This window comes from Serinus canaria, chromosome 8, assembly GCF_022539315.1.
Source record: "Serinus canaria isolate serCan28SL12 chromosome 8, serCan2020, whole genome shotgun sequence".
NCBI classification, from domain to species: domain Eukaryota; kingdom Metazoa; phylum Chordata; class Aves; order Passeriformes; family Fringillidae; genus Serinus; species Serinus canaria.
In genome coordinates this window covers 11,769,111-11,794,023 of record NC_066322.1, presented here as the reverse complement: position 1 = coordinate 11,794,023, position 24,913 = coordinate 11,769,111, and the positions used below count along the sequence as shown (strand labels likewise).

The 24,913-nt window shown below is 37.1% G+C and overlaps 1 protein-coding gene across 2 annotated transcripts in view; it reads right to left on the bottom strand.

Annotated features, from left to right (window-relative positions):
* Window positions 1-24,913, bottom strand: part of MIGA1 (mitoguardin 1) — a 34,640-nt gene that overhangs the window by 6,313 nt on the left and 3,414 nt on the right. For both annotated transcript variants that reach the window (XM_009088613.4, XM_050977187.1), the window contains exons 4-10: window positions 24,268-24,404; window positions 23,909-24,035; window positions 23,352-23,488; window positions 22,474-22,597; window positions 6,241-6,341; window positions 534-652; window positions 278-350 (exon numbers count right to left, since the gene is read on the bottom strand). In XM_009088613.4, the coding sequence (XP_009086861.1) occupies window positions 278-350; window positions 534-652; window positions 6,241-6,341; window positions 22,474-22,597; window positions 23,352-23,488; window positions 23,909-24,035; window positions 24,268-24,404 (818 nt within the window). The remainder of the gene's footprint in view (window positions 1-277; window positions 351-533; window positions 653-6,240; window positions 6,342-22,473; window positions 22,598-23,351; window positions 23,489-23,908; window positions 24,036-24,267; window positions 24,405-24,913) is intronic.

Genomic DNA, 24,913 nt, shown 5'->3' with positions numbered 1-24,913 from the left:
ACCTTAAACATTTCAGTCAATTTTAATTATCACCTCTAGTGTAGTTAACAAGTTCCTAATAAGCCTTGGGTGCAAAGGTTCCAAAGCTAATCATAAAATCTGGACTCCTCTGCAAATACATCCCATTTTAGAATGATAACAATGTAAAAGCAACAAGAAAATATTTAAATACAGATTACATTGTAAAAATACTTGCACAAAGGCTAACAGTCAGTTTCAATGCCATGCACTTTAGGTAAGGCTTAACAAAACAGACAAATCACCCCTCACATTTTACCTGAAAAGCTTGTCGAATACAATGAAGCTTAGCAAGGAAGTCACTGTCTCCTAGACATTCAAACATTTCAGTCCTATGCAAAATAGAAAAGTTTTCAGAGACTATTAAAAAAAAGCAGCACAAGAACATCCATCTAAATCTAATTGCTAGAAAAAATAACTAGTACAAGTAACTTCTAAAAAGGGATTTCTAGATAGAATATTGAACTTTAATTCTTGCTTTTCCTGGAAATAATTAAATAGACATAAATCAATACCTTAACACCCGTGAATAAATTTTGCCTTCTTCTGCTAAGTGCATGGCTTCTTCATACAGGGGGCAGTGGCAAAGGGAATCCAGACCATACGTGCTACGAATCTCTCTGTGCTCTGAAAGCTGAAAGAAAATGGTTTGGAAGTTCACTAAAGAGCTGATATAATTTTTGTGAAGATAAAACACATTAAAGAAGTTTTCCTAATGTTCTAATGAAAGATGCATCCTTTTCTGCATCTGCTTAAAACAAAGGGATTACAATCAGCGAGTGAACTGAACAGATACACCAGGTCATAAGACTTTGTAACTCCTAAAATCTGAAAGCTACAGTTTCAAGTTTCAAAACTTTTTAATTAATAAAAGAAAGGCAGCTTACTCTTGTATTTCATTTGCATAGTTAAGTTTCTGAGTTGTCCAGTTAAAATAGATGATAACCTAATGGGTCTCAAAGTTGTTGAAAGAAAATAATTGCCAGGGCATAAAGTTCAGAATGATGGCACCATACAATTCCTTAGGGAGCTGGAAATAGTAACATCCTTCCACCCCTGTTTTAGTTTCAGTGGTAAATAAGTCTCCCAGTTACCAAGCATACTGTATAAAACATGAGTATTCAGTGTTTTATACTACAGGCTCCCTAAATGGTTTTCATTACTGACAGTGTTAATTCTATGGTTAACACAGAAATAAATATGAACTTGTAGACATTTTTAAAGAAAGAAAAAAACAGATCCATAAATCAAAGCCCATAAATAAAACAGAGAACTCCTGTTTACAGAGTATCATATTTAATCCACAAAACAATGTCTAGCTACAGTTTCACTACAAAGATGACATTATATTTTTAATAACAAAAGAAAAAACTCTGATGTTTACACATCATTCAGTTTAGTTAATGACCAGAAAATTAATTCTAGCTTTTTTTTTTTTTCCAATACCCTGCATGGGGCAAACAAACCTGTGTTTCTAGGCTATTAAAACTGAGCAAAGAAACATCTTTAAAATTAAATCTCAAGGTAATTGAACTATGTAGAAGATTAATCTCTATTGTAGAATGACTAGAAAATCATACTGAAGTATTACTTTATGTTAAACCTCAAGTAAATAAATGCTGAGCAGCTTTTCCTGTCACTGAGGCCATACAGCCAAGTATGAGGAATTTCAGGCAAATCACCTTCTTCAGATATTTATGGAGCTGACTGAGTGTGACTGGATTAGGACTGGTGATTTCTACAGTTAGATGCAGGTAATCTTCATCTGCTGCCAGCACTTGTGGTGATGACACCTTTACACATGAAGATGGATGATCATTGCCTTTGGGGTCACAGATTAGCACAGGAACTGATACCTGGGAATTGGGTGAGGCCCTTGGTTATATGTGCCAGCCCCTAAGTATCTGCTACTTCCTCAGTGTCAGGGAGGTACATGGAGAAGAAAATGAAAATGCAGACAAAGAAGAGCTAGAAGATGACTGACACTCTAGCAGCAATCTCATCTTGTAAGGCTTTACTTGTATCCATTCAAGGCTCAATAAAGAGAGACCTGCTGGTGACCACCACAAGGACATTTATGATGGCCTGCAGGGGATACCTAAGATCCTTATGTTAAAATAACACATACATCTTCAAAACTCCAAAGCTTGAAGTTCTAACTTGTGTCTAACTAAGCCTGAAGTGCAGCAGAGCAGCCTCTGAAGATTCTAACATGGACACTGTTCAGATGCTAATCAGTTCAGCTTTAGGGCTGTATCTGCAGTAAGGAGATGCTGAAATCATTGCTCTAAAGCATCAAACCTTTGCCACTTGCAATTGTTTTTAGGTCTGAGATGCTCTGACTGCTTTGGTTTGAGCAACAGACTCAGTACTCTAATTTGTCGTGCACGAGTTGTTTCCTAATAAATAGAAAAAAATTCTCAGCTGTGCATCAAGACCTTGTTGATTACCAAAATAACCACCTACATGAATGTAACAAAAATAAACAATGTCAGACCTTTCAGGAATTCTTGCTCGCTTCCCCTAATAGAGGTCACTTTACTGGCACATTCAGCATTCCTTACATTCTGAGAAATTATGTTTACCCTATATTAAAAAAGCTGATGATGATCTCTTTAAAATATAAAGACATTCAGAGAAAAGATTACCTTTAAAAAAGTAAGTAGCTGCAGGATGAAAGTGAAACATGTTTGGGGAGTTAGAAAATGTGATGATGATTAGTAACTAGAACCTCTGAGATGGCATTTTAATAAATTGAAATGATGAAGTGGTGTGTTCCACTTAAGGTCTGGAAGAAAACAGGAAGGCTGTTACTGATAAAAAGCAGCAAAGACTTTATTCACAAGCCTAAAAAGTCTCCCAAGCTTTGAACTAAGGAAAGCAAAGTTTATTTGATAATAGATCTACAGATTCAGTACTAGTCAAAACATAAAAATACGACATGATAAATGCATGTGCACTGACAAGGAAGAAGCAGCAACAAAGCTCACTGTCAGGGAGAGCAGGAAGGAGGTTCTGTTAGGAAGATGGAAAAGAAGCCAGGAAAGAGAGGGCAGAGGCCTTTATCTGGCACACTCACTGCTGCATTGTTGCCAAAGGTGGCAGCTATTTTGATCACAGGGGATGGGAAAGCAAGACTGTGAAAAGCATGCTAACCCTCACCAACACAAGCTGAGGACAGCCAGGCTCAAATGGGGAAGAAAATACCAGTATTTATCACAGTAGTAGTATTAATACCTTAATTAGGGCAATAGTCATGCTTACCACCCCTTCTGCAATGCTTCTAGAGCCTAAGTGTGTTTAAGAATAGAAGCCTGTCTGGTCATGGGGATGGCAACTGTGTCTAAATTGTCTTTAAAAAGCTTCAGGCACCTGTGTATATTGTAGGTGCCAGAGAGGCACAACTCTGTATGAGAAGTCATCAAATGAGTGATCCTCGGCACCCTCTTTACCAGCCATAGCCAGATGAAATTTTGGCTCACCCTCCTGCTATCCTGTAGAGCTCATCAAAAGGGCACGTGATGCAAACCCTGCCAAAGTGTCCCAGTTTTGTACAGCTCTTTCCTATATTTCGTTCTAATATAACACAGCACAACATTCTTGTTGCCTCCTAAGCAGTATCCCTATCAGTTTCCATTCAAGCATCTATCTGTGTCTTGTTTTATGAATGTTCTCTCTCCTGTGGGCAGGGAGCTAAATTTGACCTGACTTTGTCAGCACTGAAACATGAACACAGTTTCCAGTCTCCAAAATCAGTCACACAAAACACTTAGTCCTGCTCCTTGGGACAGGACACAGTGCAGAAGGAAGCCAAGGAACTGTCAACACAGAGCTTGCAGCATGATGAGGCCACAAAAAATGGTGCCACGTTCTAATTTCCTGGAAGGTGAAATTATTAATTCCAGTAGGGCATAATCACAGAGCAGTATAAACACACATTTGAACTTCAGACTTAAAAATTTTGCTAAACATTTCTATCAGGACATGGAGTTTAGGACAGTTACTAATATTGTAACTGCAATCAGGGAGCTTATGATGAAGGAAGTGCCTCATTTGGCCCTTAGGTGAGACAAATCCGAAGCTGGAAAAGTCTCAGACCACTTAGCCTAAATTAAGACATTCCACTGTTTCCCTCGTGCAAGAAAAAAAAAAATTCAGAAGTAGATAAGCAAGAGGAAGCTACTTATCATCATGTCTACAATAACAGAATTTGGTATGTCACTTGTAATCCTGTTAAATCAAAGCAATTACTGTTCTCTACCAACAGCTGAATACACTGGGAAGTTGTTACTGCTCCTTCTCATTGCCATAATGTGAAGCATTTCCTCACCACACACCCTCCTGAGGATGGACAAAATATTAAATTAAGGTAGCAGTGGTTTTGTACCAGAACATCAATTCACAGCTTTCTTCTCCCTGCACCACACAATGATGCCCTGTAGCTACAATCCAGAGCTAGCTGACTCTGTAGTTTAGGCCTGGTGGCTCCCATTTAACCCAGAACATTGATGGTGCTCTGGCTCAAACACCAAACTGCAAGTTGTTCATGTTCTATTAATCTTCAGGACTTCTGTCACCTAAGAATTTCACTAGATTCTTCAATAAAATCTGAGAAAAGAGAATTTGTTCTATTGGCAGAGGTTAGAACAGCTGGAAAGGATGAGAAAATCTTCGTAACTTTGTCCTGGAAGAACAAGTTGATAGAAGTGGCTTCGGTGTATCAAAATGTGAAGGATATTTTCAGGATACTTAAAGACAATTACATGTCCAATTTTGATTCCAATGGTTTTTTGCAGATACTGGGACAATATGGCTTCAGGAGAGGACGATGATTCCACTGATACATTCTGGGGTTTGTTTGCTTGGTTGATTGGTTGGTTTTGCTTTTCTTTAAAGCCAAGCAGCACAAATGAGCAGAAGGGGTTGTTCCCATCCTCACATATTTGCAAAACCATTATGGAAGTTCATGGGAAAAAGCCTCCAAAAACAAACCAGATACCAAATGTACAAACTATAATGGTTTACAGCTCCTCTCATGAGCTGGTAGAGTTGAAGCAAGCTTGAATTGTGGTCTTGTCCAAATTACAGCAAAGAGTAACCAGTCTCTATGGATACAATCCTCGTTAGGAATGGATGCTAGGCACCACAACTTAATGTGAGTTACTAAATCAAGGAAATTACTATTTAATGTGAATTACTAAATCAAGGTAACTGTGTTATGGAAAAAACAAACCCTATAACAGACAGTCAAAACAAATGCAAAAAATGTGTGTGCAATTCTCTCTTTTTGCAACTGACTTCAGCAGCTTAGTTGTGGTGCATATATGAGAGCAGTATCTATCACAAAATGGATCTTTCGAGGCCAACTGCCTCTCCTGTTTTTTGAAGAAGAGTGCTGCTCAAGATCACTTCAGCTCCCCAGAGACTACAGAAGGAGATATTCCTCATTCAAGTAAGTGTGTCACTGCTCATGAGTCTCTTTCAAATACTTCAAGGGAGCTGTAGCAGACTCCAGCTAATAGGCTGTTACCCAGAGATTGTCACGTGTCCTTTGTGCCCTTATCCCTCAGGAGGCTCCCTTGCAGCCCCACTGCACCTCCAGGGACTGTCACTGCCAGCCCAAGGTCCCTTCCCATGGTGGCTGCAGGGAGCTGTGGGGTCCCTGCACACCCACACAGCCAGACAAGCTCCCCCCACCAGCTCAGCCCAGACCTCTGGTTCTTGCTAAGTCATTTCATCACAGTGCAACAACAGAGGAACAGCTCAACCTGGTGCCTTCATACCATGCATGGAACGTGCTAAAACAGGTAGCTGTCAATTTCTTATAATTTCTTCCCAAAAAAACCCCTTCAGGTTTAAACAAGTACAAAGCCTTCTTCATACATCTTTACAGTATGGTAAAGCAATAGGAAAAAAGAACAGAAAAATACAAATCATGGTGAAAGGAACTACTATAGCCTCAACTGACTGCTTCCTCACTCATGAAAATGTGATTTGTTTTTCAAATCTGTTTTTCTGTTTAGGAGGAGTTGGGGATGCATTATGCCAGTACACAAAAATATACCCAAAACAACTGGGTCCAATGAAGCCTGGAAAAGCTCTTTTTCCCCCACAAGAGAAATATATTTTTGCTCTCAATGATTAGCAAAAAATAAGGTTTCTTCTGTTCACTGTTGAAATAGATCAATAAATTTTTAAAAAAGCAATCTTTAAGAGCCTTACCTCAGCTGTGGAAACAAAGGAATCTGTGGATGCAATGCTTAATGTATCTCGAAGGCAGAAATCATCCGTGTTATCCTTTACAGTAATGTCTGTGTTTTTATCTTTAAAAAAAAAAAAGTTTATTAGACAATCAGAAAATTCCACTTAAGACTTGAAAATGTTTCATGTGTACTCCAAGACAGTATTTCATTTGGAAGGCACAACATTATACTACTGTAAGAGTAAATTCTTTTATGACTCACTAACATATATGACTCTGTTTTTCTGCCTTTAAAGTGGATTTTCAAATATCATCCACAATGAACTGGAAGAAGACAAAAAGACTTGGCCAAAGTTTTGGACTTTTTTTTTACAGACTTCTGATGATCTCTCTATCTTATGATATTACTTTGCTATATTGATCTAGATCCTCAGTTAAGTTTTTAACTTGGCTTTGTTATGTAACAAACTGCTCCATGTCCTAGCCACCACTTTTACTTTTCTAACTAAAAGTCAATTAATTAAAAAACTGCCACCACATTTTAGTTTCACTTGAATTTGCTTCACTTTCTACTTTTCATGCCTTTTTTCACTTGCTGGTTCTTCCAGAGAGCAAGTGAAGCTTTTAATCTTCACTGCATCTTCTTTCCTCAAAAAGCTTCTTCATTGAAATAACACATCCAAAAGTATTTCCTACAGTACCAGAAACCTCAGAGCCTTTAAAATAACTGTTATTTTTTCTTAAAATCATCTGCAATACAGTTTCTCTCAGTTCTGCTTTACTTTACTCTCAGATTTCAACTCTTGCCCTTCTGGGATGGTTTCATTTTCACCGAATAGAAACACTTTCACAGAAGGATTAAACTCCTAAGTCGGTAAGTCAGACTTTGGCTTGATGTGACCCATCCTACATTCCCAGTAGAGCTGATACTTTTATTTTGGGTTATTTTACCTTCAGACATTACACATGTGTTCCTAAAAGCCTGTTTTATCTCCAAGAGTCAGCAGCAACCAGCTACCCAATGTCATCCAGGCTTGTTGCTAAGGCAATACTTCACTAAAAACTCCATTACACAGTGGAGTGGCCAAATGCCAATTTACTGGGATGGTTTACTCATCACTTGAAATGCTACAAAGCCACATTACTTAACTATAACTTCGGTGGTTGTTATGGTTTTATTAGTTACGGACTTGGAATGACAGCTCAAAAACTGCACAGAACAAATATCTGTCTTTGGGAATATTCACTGAGGGAAAAAATGATTCAGAGTTTGGACAAAGATTTTACTAGAGCAAGTTAGGCAAACTGCAATCACGCCTTCACCACTATTCATATGAAGTCTGATTTTTTCAGCTCATTCTTACTATTTCTTTCTTTTGACCTCTTAAAACCAAGAGGAAAAGTACTGCAGCTTAAAAGTTGGTTGAGAAACAATCACATACTGAAATCTGAAATGTTGGAACAGAAAACCAAACTGTGGTTTGTAAAGCACTTGAGGTCTGCTTGAGGTAAAGCTTGAGGTCTGCTTAGAGTAGGTGGGTAACATGAAGTTTCTTTCTCATTTCTAACTCATGATTTGCATTAATTCTCTTCTAATATTACATTAGATGATTTTCTAATATCACTTTTTCACAAAAGAGTTTGCTGAACTTGCAATAATACTGTTAAATCCAGGATAGTACAGGCATCCATAGACTGGCTGCAGATTTTTTGGCTCTCCTTTTTTCAGCCTCTCCTTTTGCCTAAGCTGCTTTTACTGTTATATGTGAGTTTATAGCTCAATAACAAGAACATATCCCCAGACTGATTCTAAATAATTTAACTCTGGATTATGTGGTTGATAACACATAAATGGGAATAATGCTGTTTAACTAAAATGTATTCCACATACATTAAAAAAACTTGGTGTAAATGAAGGAGCCACAGCCCAGAACAACACAGAATCAGGAGTTCTTCCATAGATCTTGCATTCAGCCTGTTATAGACTACATGAAGCTCTAGAGCTAATAAAATTTTAATTTAACCTATCTTTGTTGAAAAAGTCATACTTCCAAGTTTTCTAATATGGCCTAAAACTATCATCAAGCCAGAACGTTTTTAACATGTTAATTAGTTGAATATGGAGTTTCTGTTTTCACTCAAAAAGAAAAAAAAATTCACTGCTATAGAAAAAGACACAAAATTTGCATTTTATGAGGAAGAAAAAGATTAAAAATAAGGTTGGAAATGCTGAGTGAAATAATACCTCTGGCAAGTGATATGTGCACACAAAGCACAGCCTCCCTAAAGAAAACCAAACAGCCTTGTCAGCTATTTCTGACTTTCAGGCCACCACCACCCTAATACCCTAAAACATCTTTAGGCAAGCAGGTGCTTATCAATACCCACGCTGTGAAGAGAGCATGCTCTTATGAAAATTCACCATGGAATTTCACTAGGGTGAAAATGAAGTTACAGCTGGAGTACATACCATGCAAGTACCAGCAGAACATTCTTAGACACAAGAACACGAAGAAAAAGAGACAGTGGCACAAAGAGACTCCTGGAATGAACAGCTGCAAGAGGAACCCACCCAGCAGTGCCTGCAACTGCTCACACACTCATCCCTAGTTCTTATGGACTCTAATAACTTCAGGAGGGGAATACTAGCAAGTATGTGAGCTTCAAATATACTTCACTCATTTGAAGAGTCAAGGAGTTATTTTGGGTTCACTTATATTTGTAAAGAGGGTGAAGTAGAGTTTCAGATGTTACAATCATGGCTCTTGATTGTAGTGCCTTAAAATGTATCTATGGACCCTAAATTATATTAAGGTATTAAAAGCATGGAACAATATGGAGGACTGCTAAAGCCTGTGAAATTACTCCTAGCTTTATAAGGTTTTGCAAACAACTATCTATTTAAAACAAAAACAAGATTTTAAAAAAAGAGACCCGAACCAAGCTATTTTCACAAAGTACTAATGCAGAATAATTATTTGTTTTTGTTCTGGTAGGTTTTCACGGTAAGACACAGCACAAAGCTAACCCCCTAAACTCTCAGAGCAAAATCTGACCTTCATAACTACAGAGAAATTAGCTTTTTAGTATTCAACTGGGAAGCATTCACCTTCACATAATTTTTAGAACTCAGAAAACCATTTTCACGTTATCTTCCTGCCAACCCTGAATGAAACATGGCAGGAGTTCACAAATGAGTTTGGCACTTGGCTGACACATTTAAAAAAGGAAAGCACTTACCCACTAATAAAGAACTCACTGGGAGTTACAGATTTTAGTTCCAAGCACCACCATTAAAGTCATGGTTCCCTATTTTGCCCAGCCCTGCCACTTCAGCGGAAAATCAATGCAGTTAAAACATCACAAGCAGAAACGCAGGATGAGAAAGTAGAAACTTTATAGAGTCTGAAGAGGAAAAAACCTTGCAAAGAATCCACTTATGAAAAGTCATGGTACCCTCAGAGCAGCAGGGGCCCAGTGTTCTGTCAGCCCACGTTGTGTGCTCAGACCCCTTCTAAGTGTGGCTTCCTGTCCAGTGAAAGGAATCACAAAAATCCAGTTCAAACAGCAGCATGAATCAGTTCAGTTCCATGAGAGTGTGCCACAGTCTTCTAGCTAGTCACAAGTGGCACAGTGGTTTGTCACCCCTTTCTGAAACATCCAAAAGCAGCTTTATTTACATTTATAAATTGTTGTAATTCTGAGAGTGCTGATCATCACTTCTACCAAGTAGCTGCTAAAGCATTACATGAAGGATTGCATTACAGGATGCACCCAGAAAGCAGTGAATTTTACATCATTTCCTATTTATAAAAAGAATACATTCCCAGCCCTCAGTGCCCCCTTTTGATGACTGGGCCATACAGCCACAGGTTAAAAAAGCAAGCCAAAAGTGGAGCAGGGTACCCACACTGTGGATCTACTGTTGCAGTATGTGTTTACATTCTCCAGTAACACAAATATCTGGGGGAGCTGGAGGCACCTCATCTAACCACATGAAACCAAAGCTGTTACTGACTTCAGCATGAAAATGTATTTCAGGTCAGGGTACTTTAAAAATATCTCCCCAAATGTTGTACTCTACCAGTACATCAGCAAGTATCACAGGTCCAACATGTCTCATGGTTCTTTGTTGCAACTGCTCTGATGCAAAGTGAAGTGACAGATTCCTTTAGGAAACTAAACAACAGTCCTTCCATGCCCACCAACCCACAGGGGATACTCCAGCCTGGCTCAGTGGGTGCTCACACCTCCAGCAGGGCCCTCTTCTAACTCTGAGCTTCTGCTCACCAGTGTGAGCCCAGGAACTCAGCAGCCAAAGCTGTCTAGTGGGGAAGAGCACAGGAGAGCATCAGATAATCAGTGTTTGCAACTTCACCTTCCTCCTAGCACTCACAGACCTTTGTCAAGGTAAGCTGTGGCTGAGCTTACTGCTGAGCCTTCAAATGACATCCCTAACAGAAACCTCAGTAGTTTTCATGCAGGGAATAATCTTCTCCTTCTGTGTGAATAGAGAGCCAAATCTAACTTCCTTGGAAAAAGCTGATTCAACAGAGCTTTCATAATTGTTTCCAAGCACAACTATAATATTTAGGGTTCACATAAAAGCCTTCTACTTAAAACACACTCATCCAGGTATAAAAAGGTCCCTTTTCCAAGACACTGGGTTCTCACCTAATTATCATTATGCAAAAGCCAAGATGTTGTTCAGTCACTGTGTTCTGTATCACTTGGATGTTATTCTTAAGACAAAAGTAGTACGGCTGACTAAAAGCTGAATTAAAAGCATGTGTATAGATGACAGTAATATATTCTTCATAAGGAGAGAATGCTTATAAAAATTTAATAGTATAATCCATTCAGTTTACACACATAAGCAAAAAAAATCCACCTGAAAACTGTGATGTACTGATTTGCAGTATTTGTCATCTGGAAAAAGATGCAATTTGCCTAAAATAATCTCATAATCTTCAAGAGATTTTCAAAATACTTTGGAATGAAATAATAACAATTTCTGTGATGTTGATAATAGTTTGACTATTTTCAGACATTCAAGATGCTGACTTTGTCCATGAACTTATATTATCTGCAGAATACCACATTTAATGGTGTATAAAGCAAAACAACATGGCTACTGTTCTTATATCTTATTGCTCTCATCTTGCAAAGGTAAATGAACAGCACAAAATTATATGTGTAATCATTTAATCTCGCCGGGTAAAAATCAAGTGTCCCTGATAAAGGAATATAAGTTCAATTAACTTCCCATAATCCATGCACACAGGTACATCAAATTACAGAAAAGTATTAGGAAATACTTTTTGAATTTGATATTCTGGAATGGTGATAAATGAAATTATTCTTTCAATATTTAAATCTGCTAAAGAATTCTTCCATAAATTTGATAACAGAGTTGAAATTATTTTTTGATAGCTGTTATTTTTTTTAAGCAAAGAAAATATCAAAGGCTAAAAATATCATTTTATTATAGAGAATATGACCTGTGAAAACTGTCTGAATCATCATAGCAGGATTTATTGTAAAACCAACATTTCAAAATAGAAAGACCTCATCATGAGAAACTCTACGATCTCAAGGAAGAGGCAGAGTAAACACACGTGGTGCTACGTTGCTAAAATCTGAATTTCAAGAAAACAAAGCAGCATCTGATATGTATTTTATACCCTGAATTAACATCATGTGTGCTGACAGCTGAGAAATCAGCTTAGTTAATACAAAATAGATGTATGCATGTGTTCACCTCTCTGTTTCACCTCTCTGACTCTGCTTTACAGACATGTGATCCTGAAGCAGATTTGAGATATGCATCTTGTGTAAACTACATGTCACTGAGAGGTCTCTCCCTATCACACAGCCTTTCATTTCACTGAAAATGTAAACATTGATTCATAACTGCACATTATATGATTTTACTCTTATCCAGGGTTACATTTTTTCACAACTTCTTTACCTGTATCTTCCCTGATTTTAAGGTTTCAATCCCTAGTCTTTATAGAAAAGTTTTGCTTCTAAACACTCTACTGTTTTCAAGTCCAATAGTTTAGGTAACAGCTTCTGTACTTTGATTTGATTTGAGAGAAAAGATTTGGCAACCAAGTGAAGTTTGCTCAGTTGTCTAATCCAGACAGAGTCTGTTTGGATGGATTTGCAGCACAAAGTTGTCACTCTTCTTCACAGGGGTACTCCATTCTCCTGCAGGTCAGAAAGCACCACATCTGTTGTCCACAGCAAAGACCAGTTTGAATTCCAGTGCTGCTTATTTCAAAGCTGAGACTTTGAGGCCCCAGGCTTTACAGCACAGCCCTGTGGAGCCTGCCAGACACCTTAGTCATCAGATTTAAACGTCACTGCCTTTTCTCAGCTCTTCACATCTCAAAACCAAGTGCAACCTACTGCTATTTTTGTACAGCCACCTTCTAGTGACAATGGAATGGTCTGTTCAACCCCTTTCAGTGTGACAGCACACTAACTCATGGGGATGCAGAGCAGATTGAAGATGCAATGTCATATTTAGAGAAGGAAGTACAAGGTTAACTTTCAGGCTTCCACATCTTCAGTACCTTTCCTATGCCAGAGGCCCCCATAAGCAGGTTAGGTAGAAAGGTCTTCTCACCAGACTGACAGAGGAGTCTCAAAAGTAAGTGAATTTTTCCCTTTGGTCTCAGTTCTTCCATACCTCTGAGTCAGTGGGTACTTAAAAGCAGGATGTTTATACATTACCAAGAGTATCCCTTCCTTTTTTCCAAGACAATTCATTACCCCCTTCTTGCCTTTCCCACCACACATTTCTTCAAAGAGAGATATTACCACACATAGTGTTGAAAAGGACAATAATAACCAGCAACTGTTGCTCAGCTCCTGAAACTTGTTGTGTTTCTAACTGTTTCTTCAATTTACTTTTTTTTAGAATCAGTTTCTTAACATGTTATATGAAACCCAAAAGAGCAAACATTGCAGTATTCTGGCATAAAAGCTGTGCTGGACACAGCATAAGAGTATGGGACCATCCAAGATGATCTTGTCAAACTAAGATTTCTGGGAAAGTTTTTCTTTAGCCAGTACATCATGCCATAGGGATGCTGATATTTCAAAGCAAGAAAGACATCCTGACAAAAGGAACCCACACATCCACTTGTTCTTCCATTAAAAGAAACATATGCTGCCCAGCAGTTGATAATTCCACTTACATGTATGAAGACAGTATCAGAAAAATCTCATACATTCTCACCCCTGAATTATCAGACAAAGACAGAACCAGCTATACAGGTGGTGATCCTCAATGAAATACACATCAAAAGATGCAGACATACATGTGTGTTTTGGGCTCACACTTAGACTCTGTATTCAGAATGGAGCATGCTTGACAGAAAAAACTCTGTAAGAACAGCCTAATAATCTCAGTCTTCCCTTCAATTTCAGGGCAGAACTATTTAACAGAACGCTGCAGACTCCAGTGACACTGCTCAGGAATGTGACTGGCTTCTGCAAATCCAGCTGCACACAGACACGGTGTAAGAACCTAAATTACTAAGACATTTGCTTAATTTTAAGCAGTAAGACTTAAAGAATATCTTAAGTGCCCCACTGATTGGGGCCTACTTGTATTCCACTTGTCCCCAGCAATGGGAAAGAATGAGATAAGAATCCTTATAAGGTTGTACTTATGTAGAGCTCTTCTGAATCTTTAGTTTAGTAAATAAGACAAATTATCAAATTTCAACTAAAAAAACAAATTAATAACACTATAAGATAACCAAATGCATTAGTAACAACATATTAATACTTGAATCATAATGCAAGTGATTATTAGAGCAACCTGACCATTGCAAATCACCTAAGTTATGCACAATCTTTATTATTCAGGCCTTGCTTTTTTTTCCCCCTTACTCTGGTTTACCACAGATAACTAATACATTGACTAGACAGCAACTTTAACTACATCTGTTTGAGCAGCTGCTAATCAGTGCCAGGCCATGTGGAAATATGCATACATTTACCTTTAAATACTCACAGCCTTTCTCCATGTAGAACAAGGGCAGCTTTAAATAGCAGGAGAGAGACTAAAGCCTGGTGTGATCGACATGTGCTCTTGAATCAGTTACACCACAGCTCTTTGCTACAAAACTGGATTATTAGGTAAGGTGGGACATGTGCACAGTCCAGATATCTCATAGAGAATTAGAGACAGTAATTTATTTAAAAAACACTCTGTAGTTTGAACTATCAAAAGGGAAATCAAACATGTCTCAAACCCAGTTACTTTTTCTAAGAGTTCTAGCAATTAAAGGGACAAATAGATGCATGACAGAAAAATGACACATAAACAATAAATTTTACTCCCTCCATTGTTATTGTTCACTTTTGCTGTAACTTTCCACAAAAATAAATTTACTCCTACATACAGTTTCAACTTTGAAACATTTCAAGCTGAAACAGAAGTTTAAGAAAATTGTAAGATATTAAAAGGCCATTAGGAATAAAATGCTTACACAAGCTACTTGAGCCTTCCAGTTATAGGGTAAACTATCAAAAAAACCCACCCCAAACTAAATGCTTGGCAAATAAATGTGCAGAGCTGTAGTGATGGGGCATGGCTAGTGCTAGGTAACAAATTCTGTTAAGAGCAATTCTTGCAGACTGTGCTGTGTGGATATACCACAACCTTTTATGCCACCTTGATGGGTCAGTCTTCCACTTAGAGGGCAGCAAGATTTAAACATAGTAAACACATTCATTAAGAAAAGTTCTTAGCTTTTGGGTATGTACACATGCACACAACGTTTTAATTTCATTTTAAGTCCTTGAAAAAAAATTGCAGACAGAAGTGTATCTATTTTTGTTTGAACTACTGAATTGACAAAACTATAGTGCAGAGATTTTATGATTCTGTTGATATTCCATTTTGATATTGCACTCCAAAGCAATTGGAAAGCTCAAAGTGTTGTTTCTGCACTTCCAAGATTAAGCTACCAAGCCAAGAGAGTTGATTTCCTTGGAAGTCTCTTCAAATTCTGAACTATCACTGCCTTTCTCTCCCTCAGCCTGTTCTGGCTCACCTTTCTTCATTTTGCCTAAAAATGTTTCAGACAAGCCTATCTTAAAAGTAGACTGCAATGCAAAAAGAGATTGTTTACAGAGATGTTCTAAAAGAGGAATTGGCCCTATGGACCAAAACATGTTCCTGATCATCAGTTTATATAACCTCACACTGCCAGTATTCCAGCCAGAAAAATAAACACTTATCCCACCCTCACTCATTGCCATCTATCTGATTTTTCCGACCTCTAGAACATTTATACTCACAACATATACAAACCAATAGAAGTTAAGTGCACAAACACCTTTTCTAGTAAGAAAAAGAATCTGCAAACTATAACTTGTTAAGAATGTATCATAAAAACATGAGAGAGGAGAAATAAATAAAAAAACCCCAACCTCCTGCATTTGAAGGCCTTTTTCCACTTTTATATAACATTTCAAAATGCAGGCAAGCAGTTATTAATTCAAGCTCTGACACGTGGAAAAATGATTACTTTACTCAAAAAGAAGGTAAATATGTACTGTTAAAATAGTTTTTTAAAAACTGAGAAAGAGACAATAGCAGTGCCAACATATTGTTAAGAAAAAGCAGAATTGGTTGAGATGCATTTTGTGTTAGGAGGCCTGAGCAGGGATGCACAGCAACAGCTAACTGAACAAAGTCTGGGAATGCTGGTGGATTGTGGCTCCATTATAAGCAGCTTTTAGAGCTAAAAGGAGGACCAGCTTGTATTTCATTTGAAGAGAAGTTCCCAAGGGAGAGAGACCTCTTAAGAGAGGAATAATCTGGTCCGAAAAATGAGCAAAGGTGATTTTTATAAACAACAGTTAAGTCCATGTCAGACAAGCAAGTTTTAAATGGACAAGGCAAGACAAAACATGGCAGGAGTCAAGAAGTGAGAGAGACAAGGGCTTAGACAGGAGTTTTGGTGTGGACAGAAAGAAGACAGGGCTCGGGGATGCCATTTAAGGGAAAGCAATGAGGTGTATAAATAGCCTGCAATGCTGGATCTAATGGCAAAGTTGTTGGGCAAACAGTAACAGTAAGAGTCCTCAAAAACCAGAAACATTCTTTCTCATCTTATTGGAAGTGCTTTTGGAAAAACCTCCAAGCTAATTGATCATAGTAAGTGACCTTGACTTCTCCATTGCTGGGTCAGTGAAGAGTAAAATAGAAATTCTTAAGCCACTGTTGAAAAGATTTCAGCTTCTAGGATTAACAGAAAAATACACTCCATGTTAGCAAATAGCTACAAAAAGATACATATTATGAATACCAATAGTTTCCAGCAGCAGTAACTACACTACACAGTGTCTATGCAAAGCTACTTTGCATTTTTAGTAGAGTATTGCAAAAACTAAGAGTACCACTGAGAAAGCCAAGCATTACAATATTTTTATAGACAAAACGTTTGCAAAAGTGTTTTTGCTTCAGTATTAGATTGAACTTCTAACGACCAATCTTCTTCTATTCAAGGATTGTACCTAGGTGCTTTGTGATAAGAAAATTTATGGACAGCCATTTAGAAAGGAAGTGTTATTGAAATTGAACAAAATGCCTTTAAAGGGAAGATTAAGTATTACTGATTAGGGAAGACATACAATCCAATTCAAACATCTGCACTTTGACTATCTCTTGGGCATCAGAAACGACGAGTTGCAGCAATAAGTTGCAATATGAGAGACCTCATGTTTTAGCTATTGCACTTTGGTAACAGTGCAATAGCTAAAAATTCTGTTCAAAATATGCATTATTTTTTTAAAAATAGGATTGGAATAACTTCTCTGGACTTTTCCTCAGACTCAGATATATTGTTTTCTTTCTTTTCCCCTCATTTGTATGGATGAATACATTTTCACACTTAGAGAAAAAGCTGTTTTCTTTTGTTTTGATTTCAATCTTGTTTGAGACACTAGAAAAATGTTTAGGTCTTCTCCAAGAAATTAAGAAATTATTTAATGTAAATTTATCTTGAAGGAACAAAGCAAGCCAAAGTTTTCATGCTAACATAAAACATTACATGACTCTTTAAGTTATTTTACAGTATGCAATACTAGAGCTCACCTAAGTGAAGTATTACAAACTGCTCCTCATTGGAGACTAGGAATTATAACTAGAAACATTTGTTGTATGTAGGCAAATAAAATATACTCAAACTAAAATTTTTCCAATAACATTCAGAGGCAGGAAAAAAATACAGGCTGTAGATATTAATCCATGGATAGGACGACATTATAGAAGTCTGTGTTAATAAATTATATTAAATGAGTTTTCAACAGCTTCACTGATTATGGAAAGATTTTTGTTGGTTTTAAGAGCTGCTGAAGAAAAGGTTTCTAATATGTAAATCAGGTCTCCAAACAGTTTTGAGACTAGGTTAAAGGCTGTGCTTATTCTCTCCAAAATGCCAGGCATATCTTTGAGTGTGAGAAGAAAATTTAAAAAAGAAACAGACAAACCTTTCAACAAAATCATCCAACAGCACAGACCTTTGTGAGAGATTTTACTGTGGCAGCTCAAACACCTAATTTGTTTTAAGCTGTGTACCTCATACAAATAAAAAGTATTATAAAAATTAAAATGTATTAACACCAAAACATTTTAATATTGTCAAAAAGTTTAAGGGCCAGTGTACACAAGCCACCACCAGTTTGAATGCCTGCATTCCTTTTTACAGTAGAAATTAAAATAATAATATGAAGTATTAGGAATTTAGCACTGACAAGGAACCCTAGAATTTGAGAATTTTCCCCTCTGACCTGAAATTCTGCTTGTAAGTAAAGCTATTGTTTCCCTCCCAACTCTTTGCATTCCTCCCAAGTTAACTCGACTAACATTTCAGTCTGCTATAAAGATCTAAATAGGAAAACAAAAATGCGGAGAGCTTTCTTCAAGGGCAGACTACTGAAAGTCCTGGAAGCTTTTAACCCTCTACACACCTTTACATTCATCACTCAGAAATAGCAGGATGAATCTTTTGTTTCACAGTTTTGTGCCAGCTGCCTCCTTTCTGACAGAGTGCAGCCTCATGACAGCCTGTCTTTGACTTTCCATGCTGGTTCACAGTACTAAAAGAGGCACAGCATAAAACCAACCACAGTTTAGCCCAACACATTTCTTTCATTTTCATGTCCAGAAGTACTTTTTCTACAGAAATCGTATTTTAGCTCACTGATTTATATGAAAATACTGAAAGTCCAGTGGAGAATGCAACAACAGTGAACACAATGGCATTCCATTATTTCATCTATTTAAAATGCAAGTCTTTTCCAGGGTGGTATTAATAATTTATAAGTCAACAACAGCTTACTAAAGTTGAAAATTATTATTTGCAATTATTTTTATTATTATTACTCTTACTACTATTCTACTCACAGGGAGAAAACATGTTTATTTACACCTCTGTCTTCTGCAGTGCTGAAAGCTGAATATTTAGAAATATCAGAAGAAGCTGTCCTAGCAGGCAGAAGAGAGGCACTTCAGACACAGCACATGAAGAAAGACAGTGGCTGCAGTGATGAGCTCTTATTCCAACAGGGCCCCAAGAAACTCATTCCTGACTCTCCCATGTGACAAGTCACCTCAGCCTCCTCCAGAAGGCTGCTGCTTGGAAAATTGTTCACCATGCACAACCAACTTAAAATAGTAAGTGTGATCACAAAGTGAAAAGCAAGTCTGTGGTATGATTTATCGATGGCAGCACTAAGATCTAAACTTGATTTGGTAGAGGGAAATGTTGGGAAGAGTAACGTTTAAAGGTTTTGGGAAGGAGCAGCATCTGATAAATAGCAGGAGAGAGGTTTCAGCAGCTCCAGAAGTTTGACAGAAGAATTTACAGAGAAAGCCAAAATTGAGAAATTGCTAAAAATTTTTACCTCTGTAAGTTTCCTTCTGAACAAATTTGGAGTTCCTTATAAATCAAATTATAAACATCTTCCATTCTTATAAGTAAGAACAAGAAATGCCTGTCAGGCATTTATGTAGCACTTGATAGCATCTGTCCAACTGTCAGAGCCTCAACTCCAGCTGTGGCTGGTCACAAGCACTTCAGGTAGAGGAAACAGAAGAAAAATCCACAAACCATTTCTATCTTTCCTATGTGTAAGAGAAAAAAAAAAAAAGAGCTAAACATTTTCTGATTATTGTTGCTGGTGAACAGTTGAAACCCTGAAGCACAAGAGCTGGTTATAAACATTTTTAATGAGCTGTGTCATCACAGAATAGTTTGGATTGAAAGGGACATTAAAGACCACCTAGTTCCAAACCTGCCAACACTAGATCAAGTGGCTCAAAGCCTTGTCCAGCCTGACCTTGAGCACTTCCATGGATGGGGCAATTACGAATTTATTAAAGACAAAGACTTTATCTTATTCACTCCAACGCTCAGAGAAGAAGGAAAAATAGTAGCAAGGGGAAATACTTTAATGCCTAAAAGACCACACTGACCATTTAATAATCCCAGGTTTGCATCTTCCTCTCAAAGAATGAAAACATCCCCCAAAACAGCTCTAAAAAAAAAAAAAAAAACCCAAAAAAACTTGCCTCTGAAGTGTGTTGAGGATAGCTTACTTCAGAACTTCACTTGTTTCACATGAACAACTAGGAATTTGATCTAGTTATGACTCTGACAACAAGGTCTACAAATCCCCCAGCACCACATACCTTTTCCATGTGTAAGCAGCTATTCAGAACCAGTCAGTCACCTCTCAGTGTTTTCTGCAGTAAGGAGCTGACATGCTCAACATGAACCACAGATTAGCTTCTTTTTCCAATACATGGAAAATTTTTATGGCTTGTTTCGAGCTGTCTAGATTCTCAGATCTTCTGAAACATGACCAAGAGAACTGGACACAGTATTCTAAAACCACACCAACCCAAGACTGCATCTCTGCCTCTATGCTGCTGCTGTCCTGTGCACACAGCCAAAGGTTAGAAAAGGTTTTTTCCTGCAGCAATGTGCAAAGAGCTTACACTGATGTGTAACTTTCCTAAAGTGTTTCCTCATGATTTTTCTTTTAAAAGCTCTCACTTATATGTACAATTCATACCTGCCAGGATTGGTAGTACAAATGTAGTTTGTTACTATTTAAAGAGATTATTCAGATGTTCATTACTAATCTTTTCTTTTTGTTAATTCAATACTTTAAATGCCCTAAATTATAAATTTTTATCAACTTCCATCTCTGCAATGATTTTATAATCAATTATATGGCTCATAAAATTACAGCATTTGACTAAATATCTTCCCTAAAAGGTAAATCTTTATCTTAACAGTAGGCAGAAATAAAAATAAATGTTCACATCAGTGAGCTAAATATTATCACCTAATTTATGCTATACCAATTCACCAAACTGCATATCTCTCAAAAACCTACAGTCCAAGAAAACTTACCTGCTTTGAAATTGTATCAACTGGCACTAATTAAATACTGTATTATTTTGGCTGCGATAACAGAACTGCAAATTAGCAACTCTTGTTTCACAGGCATGACATACTGGAGATTGTTCCAAATTATTGGGAAATGCCCATTTATCTCAAAATCTTAATAAACAAACAAACAACTCCCATTCTCATTTTCCAAGATAAGTGAATAATTAATGGTAGATTAGGATGCTTTCTTTATCTAATTTCTTTAAGAAGTTTTAGGTATAAATAATCCAGAAAAACATCTCAGCTACCTCTTTTGCCACAAGTTATAGTCATTCCTACACAGCATAGGACCCTCCACTTTTGTTTCTGTTCAGAACTGTAGTCTGTATTTTGCAGTAGAGTATTATTCTTATTCTTAGTAGTGCAAAGAAGGCTGTACTATCTTTATTTCTTTTGATCACTGGGATTTAATAAATTTTTTGGACTTGCTTATTCTTGTGACTCTTGAACCCTTCCAGGCATCACAAGTGCTTCACACGAGATTGTCCTTCTGATTTTTTTATTAAAACATTCTGAAAAAGTGAAGCATCCTTTAATATACTTGCTGTTCAAGTCAAAAATTCAAGAAAGATAATGATGAAAAGCTCCAAATCCTGAACACAGAAAACAGTATTCACTAAACCAGTTCATTACTTTTTTCCTCACTCATCTGGTCCAGCACAAATAAAATTTAAATAATAAAGTAACTCAAGAGATCAAAAATTATTTCTATAAAGAACGTTTGAAAGGAATCAAATTCTCATTCTTGGTATTTAGTTATCACATCTGAAAGATGAAATATTAATTGTAAATACTCCTGGGTAATAAAACAAAACAATAACTAAACACACTGAGCATTCACATGAAGTCCTTTGAGTACCATTTTATTAATTTGGCCTGAAGACAGAGATCACAAATGAAATTCTAATTATAATGGGATATACAATGCAACTTGACTGGTGGTTTCAGATACCATAATGAAAGGTTCAAATGCTTTTCTGCTTTAAGGGTTACACTTACAGGTGTATGCAGATGAGTCAGAAAGCCAGCTCTGACCTGAATGTAAATCCCCCCTTGTCAAGGCTGTTTGGTCGATGCAGGACGAGGAGGGCCAAGAGAGGACAGCACAGCACTGCCACCTCGTGCCAGGCAACGCAGCTCCTGCCAGACTGAGCCCAGAACGTGCTCTGCCTTTCAACTCTACACTTATCTGAGAACAGATGCTTCATCTTGAATTATGAAAGGGTACAACAGCATCCATCTTTAATACCCAATTCTTTCAACAAAAATAATCAAACTATCTGTAGTTAATCAGCACGTCAGGCAGCAACTATTCATTATATTTGCTGTTGTAACAGCTTAGTCACTCAGAACTGATATATTTCACTCACCAGAGATAAGACCTTTGCTAATGGACATCTGCTTCAGATTAAGACTTTCTGGTTTAATTTTCCGTTTTGGCAAAAAAATTATGACAAAAGCATATCAAGTTTCATAGCTCAGAAGATGCATAAAACCTGTGAACACCCATGCTATAAAAAGGGTCATATATTCTTGCTGTATAAATGTTTAAATACTGAGAAGTTACAAAGAAAACAATTTCCTTTCAATCCATAGTTATCTAAAATAGAACCACTTCATCAAACACAACATAATAATATAAAGAATGTGATTTTTTTGTTGTTGTTTTACTGATAAATATAATTTTGCTCAGTGGATATTTCAGTCCTCCCCCCAAGAGCCATAATTACAAGCAAAAAAAAGTTAAGTAGCAGTACTCACCAATATCATTAGCTAGAGCAGCAGGATCAGAGACCCCAAGAGTGGCTTCAAACTCTTCCTGAAGACGATAAGCTCTTTGAAGAAGAGATTCAAGCTTATGAATGAATTCAGCACTAATGATATCCTGCAAGAAGACAGACATTATGAGCTTTTCTATTTGCTTTCAGCCTGTAAGACTCCTTTGTAAAATTCAAGGATATTAAGCCTTCACAGAGCAAACCATGCCACATTAATTTCCTACAAACCATACAGGGACACTGTCAGATGAAAACTTCAACATCCACAACAGATACACTTTTCAGAACACACACATATTTTATTTAGACTAATAAAAATAAAATCTAAATTTAAAAATAATTTTAAATTATCTGTGATAGCTGCTTCACTAGAAATAATGAAAGTAACACATATCTGTTTATTTCAAAATATTTTTTAGCATTTACTTTATAAGAAAGAAGGAAAACAAATAAAAGAATATTGTTTGTGAATATGCACAAACTGATCATTTTTCCCTGAGACATTTATCTTTGGCAAGCAGATACCCTCTCACATAATCATAAAAGAAAGAGAGGACCCAAGGGATTACGTGCAGGGGAGTTGTCTGCTTGATAGCTCAATAATACTGCCCAGAAGCAAACACTGATGCATCAGCAATTGCCAAGAGATAAATAATGTTAGTTCCCTTCCCATGCCTTCTTCCAAGTAAGCAACCAAAAAAGTCAGAAGAAATGAACTCAGATCTCCTTTAAATACAATATCACTAAATTGGAAATTGAATCAATTGTCAAGTTTGGTAATTGAATTTGCAAAGATTCAGGTTATAACAGAGAACAAATAGTCAGGGCAGCATCAGTAGATTACAGATGGGATGTACTCACTTCTACACTTTCTTCTGCAATTGCATCTCCTGCTCCCAGCTTAATGGAACCACAGATTGCTTCATCTTCAACTTGCCTGTTACGAAAAGTTAGGGCCTGCTCCCAGCGCCTCAGTGCCTCCTCAAACAGCTCCATACCTAGGGCAGAGCAGGATCAGCTTCAGCTGCACTCACGTTTTACAGACATGGGAAAATATGTAGCTAAAATAAGCATAATTATCACAAAGATGTTAGCTGAAACAACATCACTTCCCAGCCTGTATCAGTATATACCCAGAACATTTTTACCTTCTTTTTGTGTAAAGAAACGTGATCATTTTCCTCATGTGTCAGGGCTTGATTTTAAGGATTACTACTGCAAATAGTGGAGGAAAAAGTGTTCTAGAAAACTAACTTTAGATCAAGTATGATTTCATTATTTTATGGAAATGTTCTCAGGCACTTGCCAACAGGACACTGAGAAAGAACACAGTAATATTTTGTGTCACTTTACCATAAAGCCAAGAAATAATTTACATTCATTGTAAGCAGATGCTGAATGTTCTTATTACAACTTACCCATCAAATACAAATTTTCGGGTGTAGTCACTGGAATATTGACAAGCTTAAGGTCATCTTCATCTGCTTTATCCCAGGAATTAGAATTACCACAAGCACAACTGTGACAAGAGGTGGCACTCTGAACCTTGAAAAACAAAAGAGAGTATCCTTAAAATCACATTCCTGCCAGGGTACATTACATCCAAGCCATCTGCCTAGAAACTGGTTTTGCTCTGTGGTAAGGACAGTGGTTTCTCAGCATCTCTAGCTGCCTGTGCAGTTCATTCAGGAAGCTTCCTTCAGCTCAGTGAAGCCTTTTGATGCATATCCAATCCAAGTTAACAGACATTCAAGAGCCTTAAAACATTTTTACTTACCGAGGTCAGGCTTTGAACTGAACCAGAGTATTTACTGAAGAGTCCTCCATTTGCATAGATACAGGACTGAGATCCTTTTTCCTTGGCAGAGCTCAGAGAAAGAGTCAAGTTTTGTCGACTACTGGAACAACTAGAACCTAAGAGACACATTTATTTTAAAGTTCTTGCAAACTCAAAATACTGCTTCTTGTGCAAATCTATCATGAATTGCATTTACTCTTTACAATAAAATCCAGTTTAAAAGTAAGCAACAATTATTCTTTTATTTACAGTTCTACTTGAGAAACTACATATTAGAATTAACTGTCTGTAACAGTTAATCCTAATTCTAACAATAACTATGCATTTTAGCTTAATTATTCACCTATTCTATAAAAAATCAGATCTGAATTTCTCCATTTTGAGATACACATACAAAAGTGGTAAAACCCATTGTTATCATACTATTAATAAAAAGAGTTTTAATCCTGGTCCATGATTAAAACTTCACCTTTGACAGGAAGCCCAGCTTCTTTATAAGACATTGTAATTTTGTTTCTAATTTGACAAATTCAAAATTTAAAGTCTAAAAATTTGAACCTTCTCAGGTTTTCCATCCTATAGAGATAATTAGAGGGATGGAGCACCTCCCCTCTGAGCAAAGGCT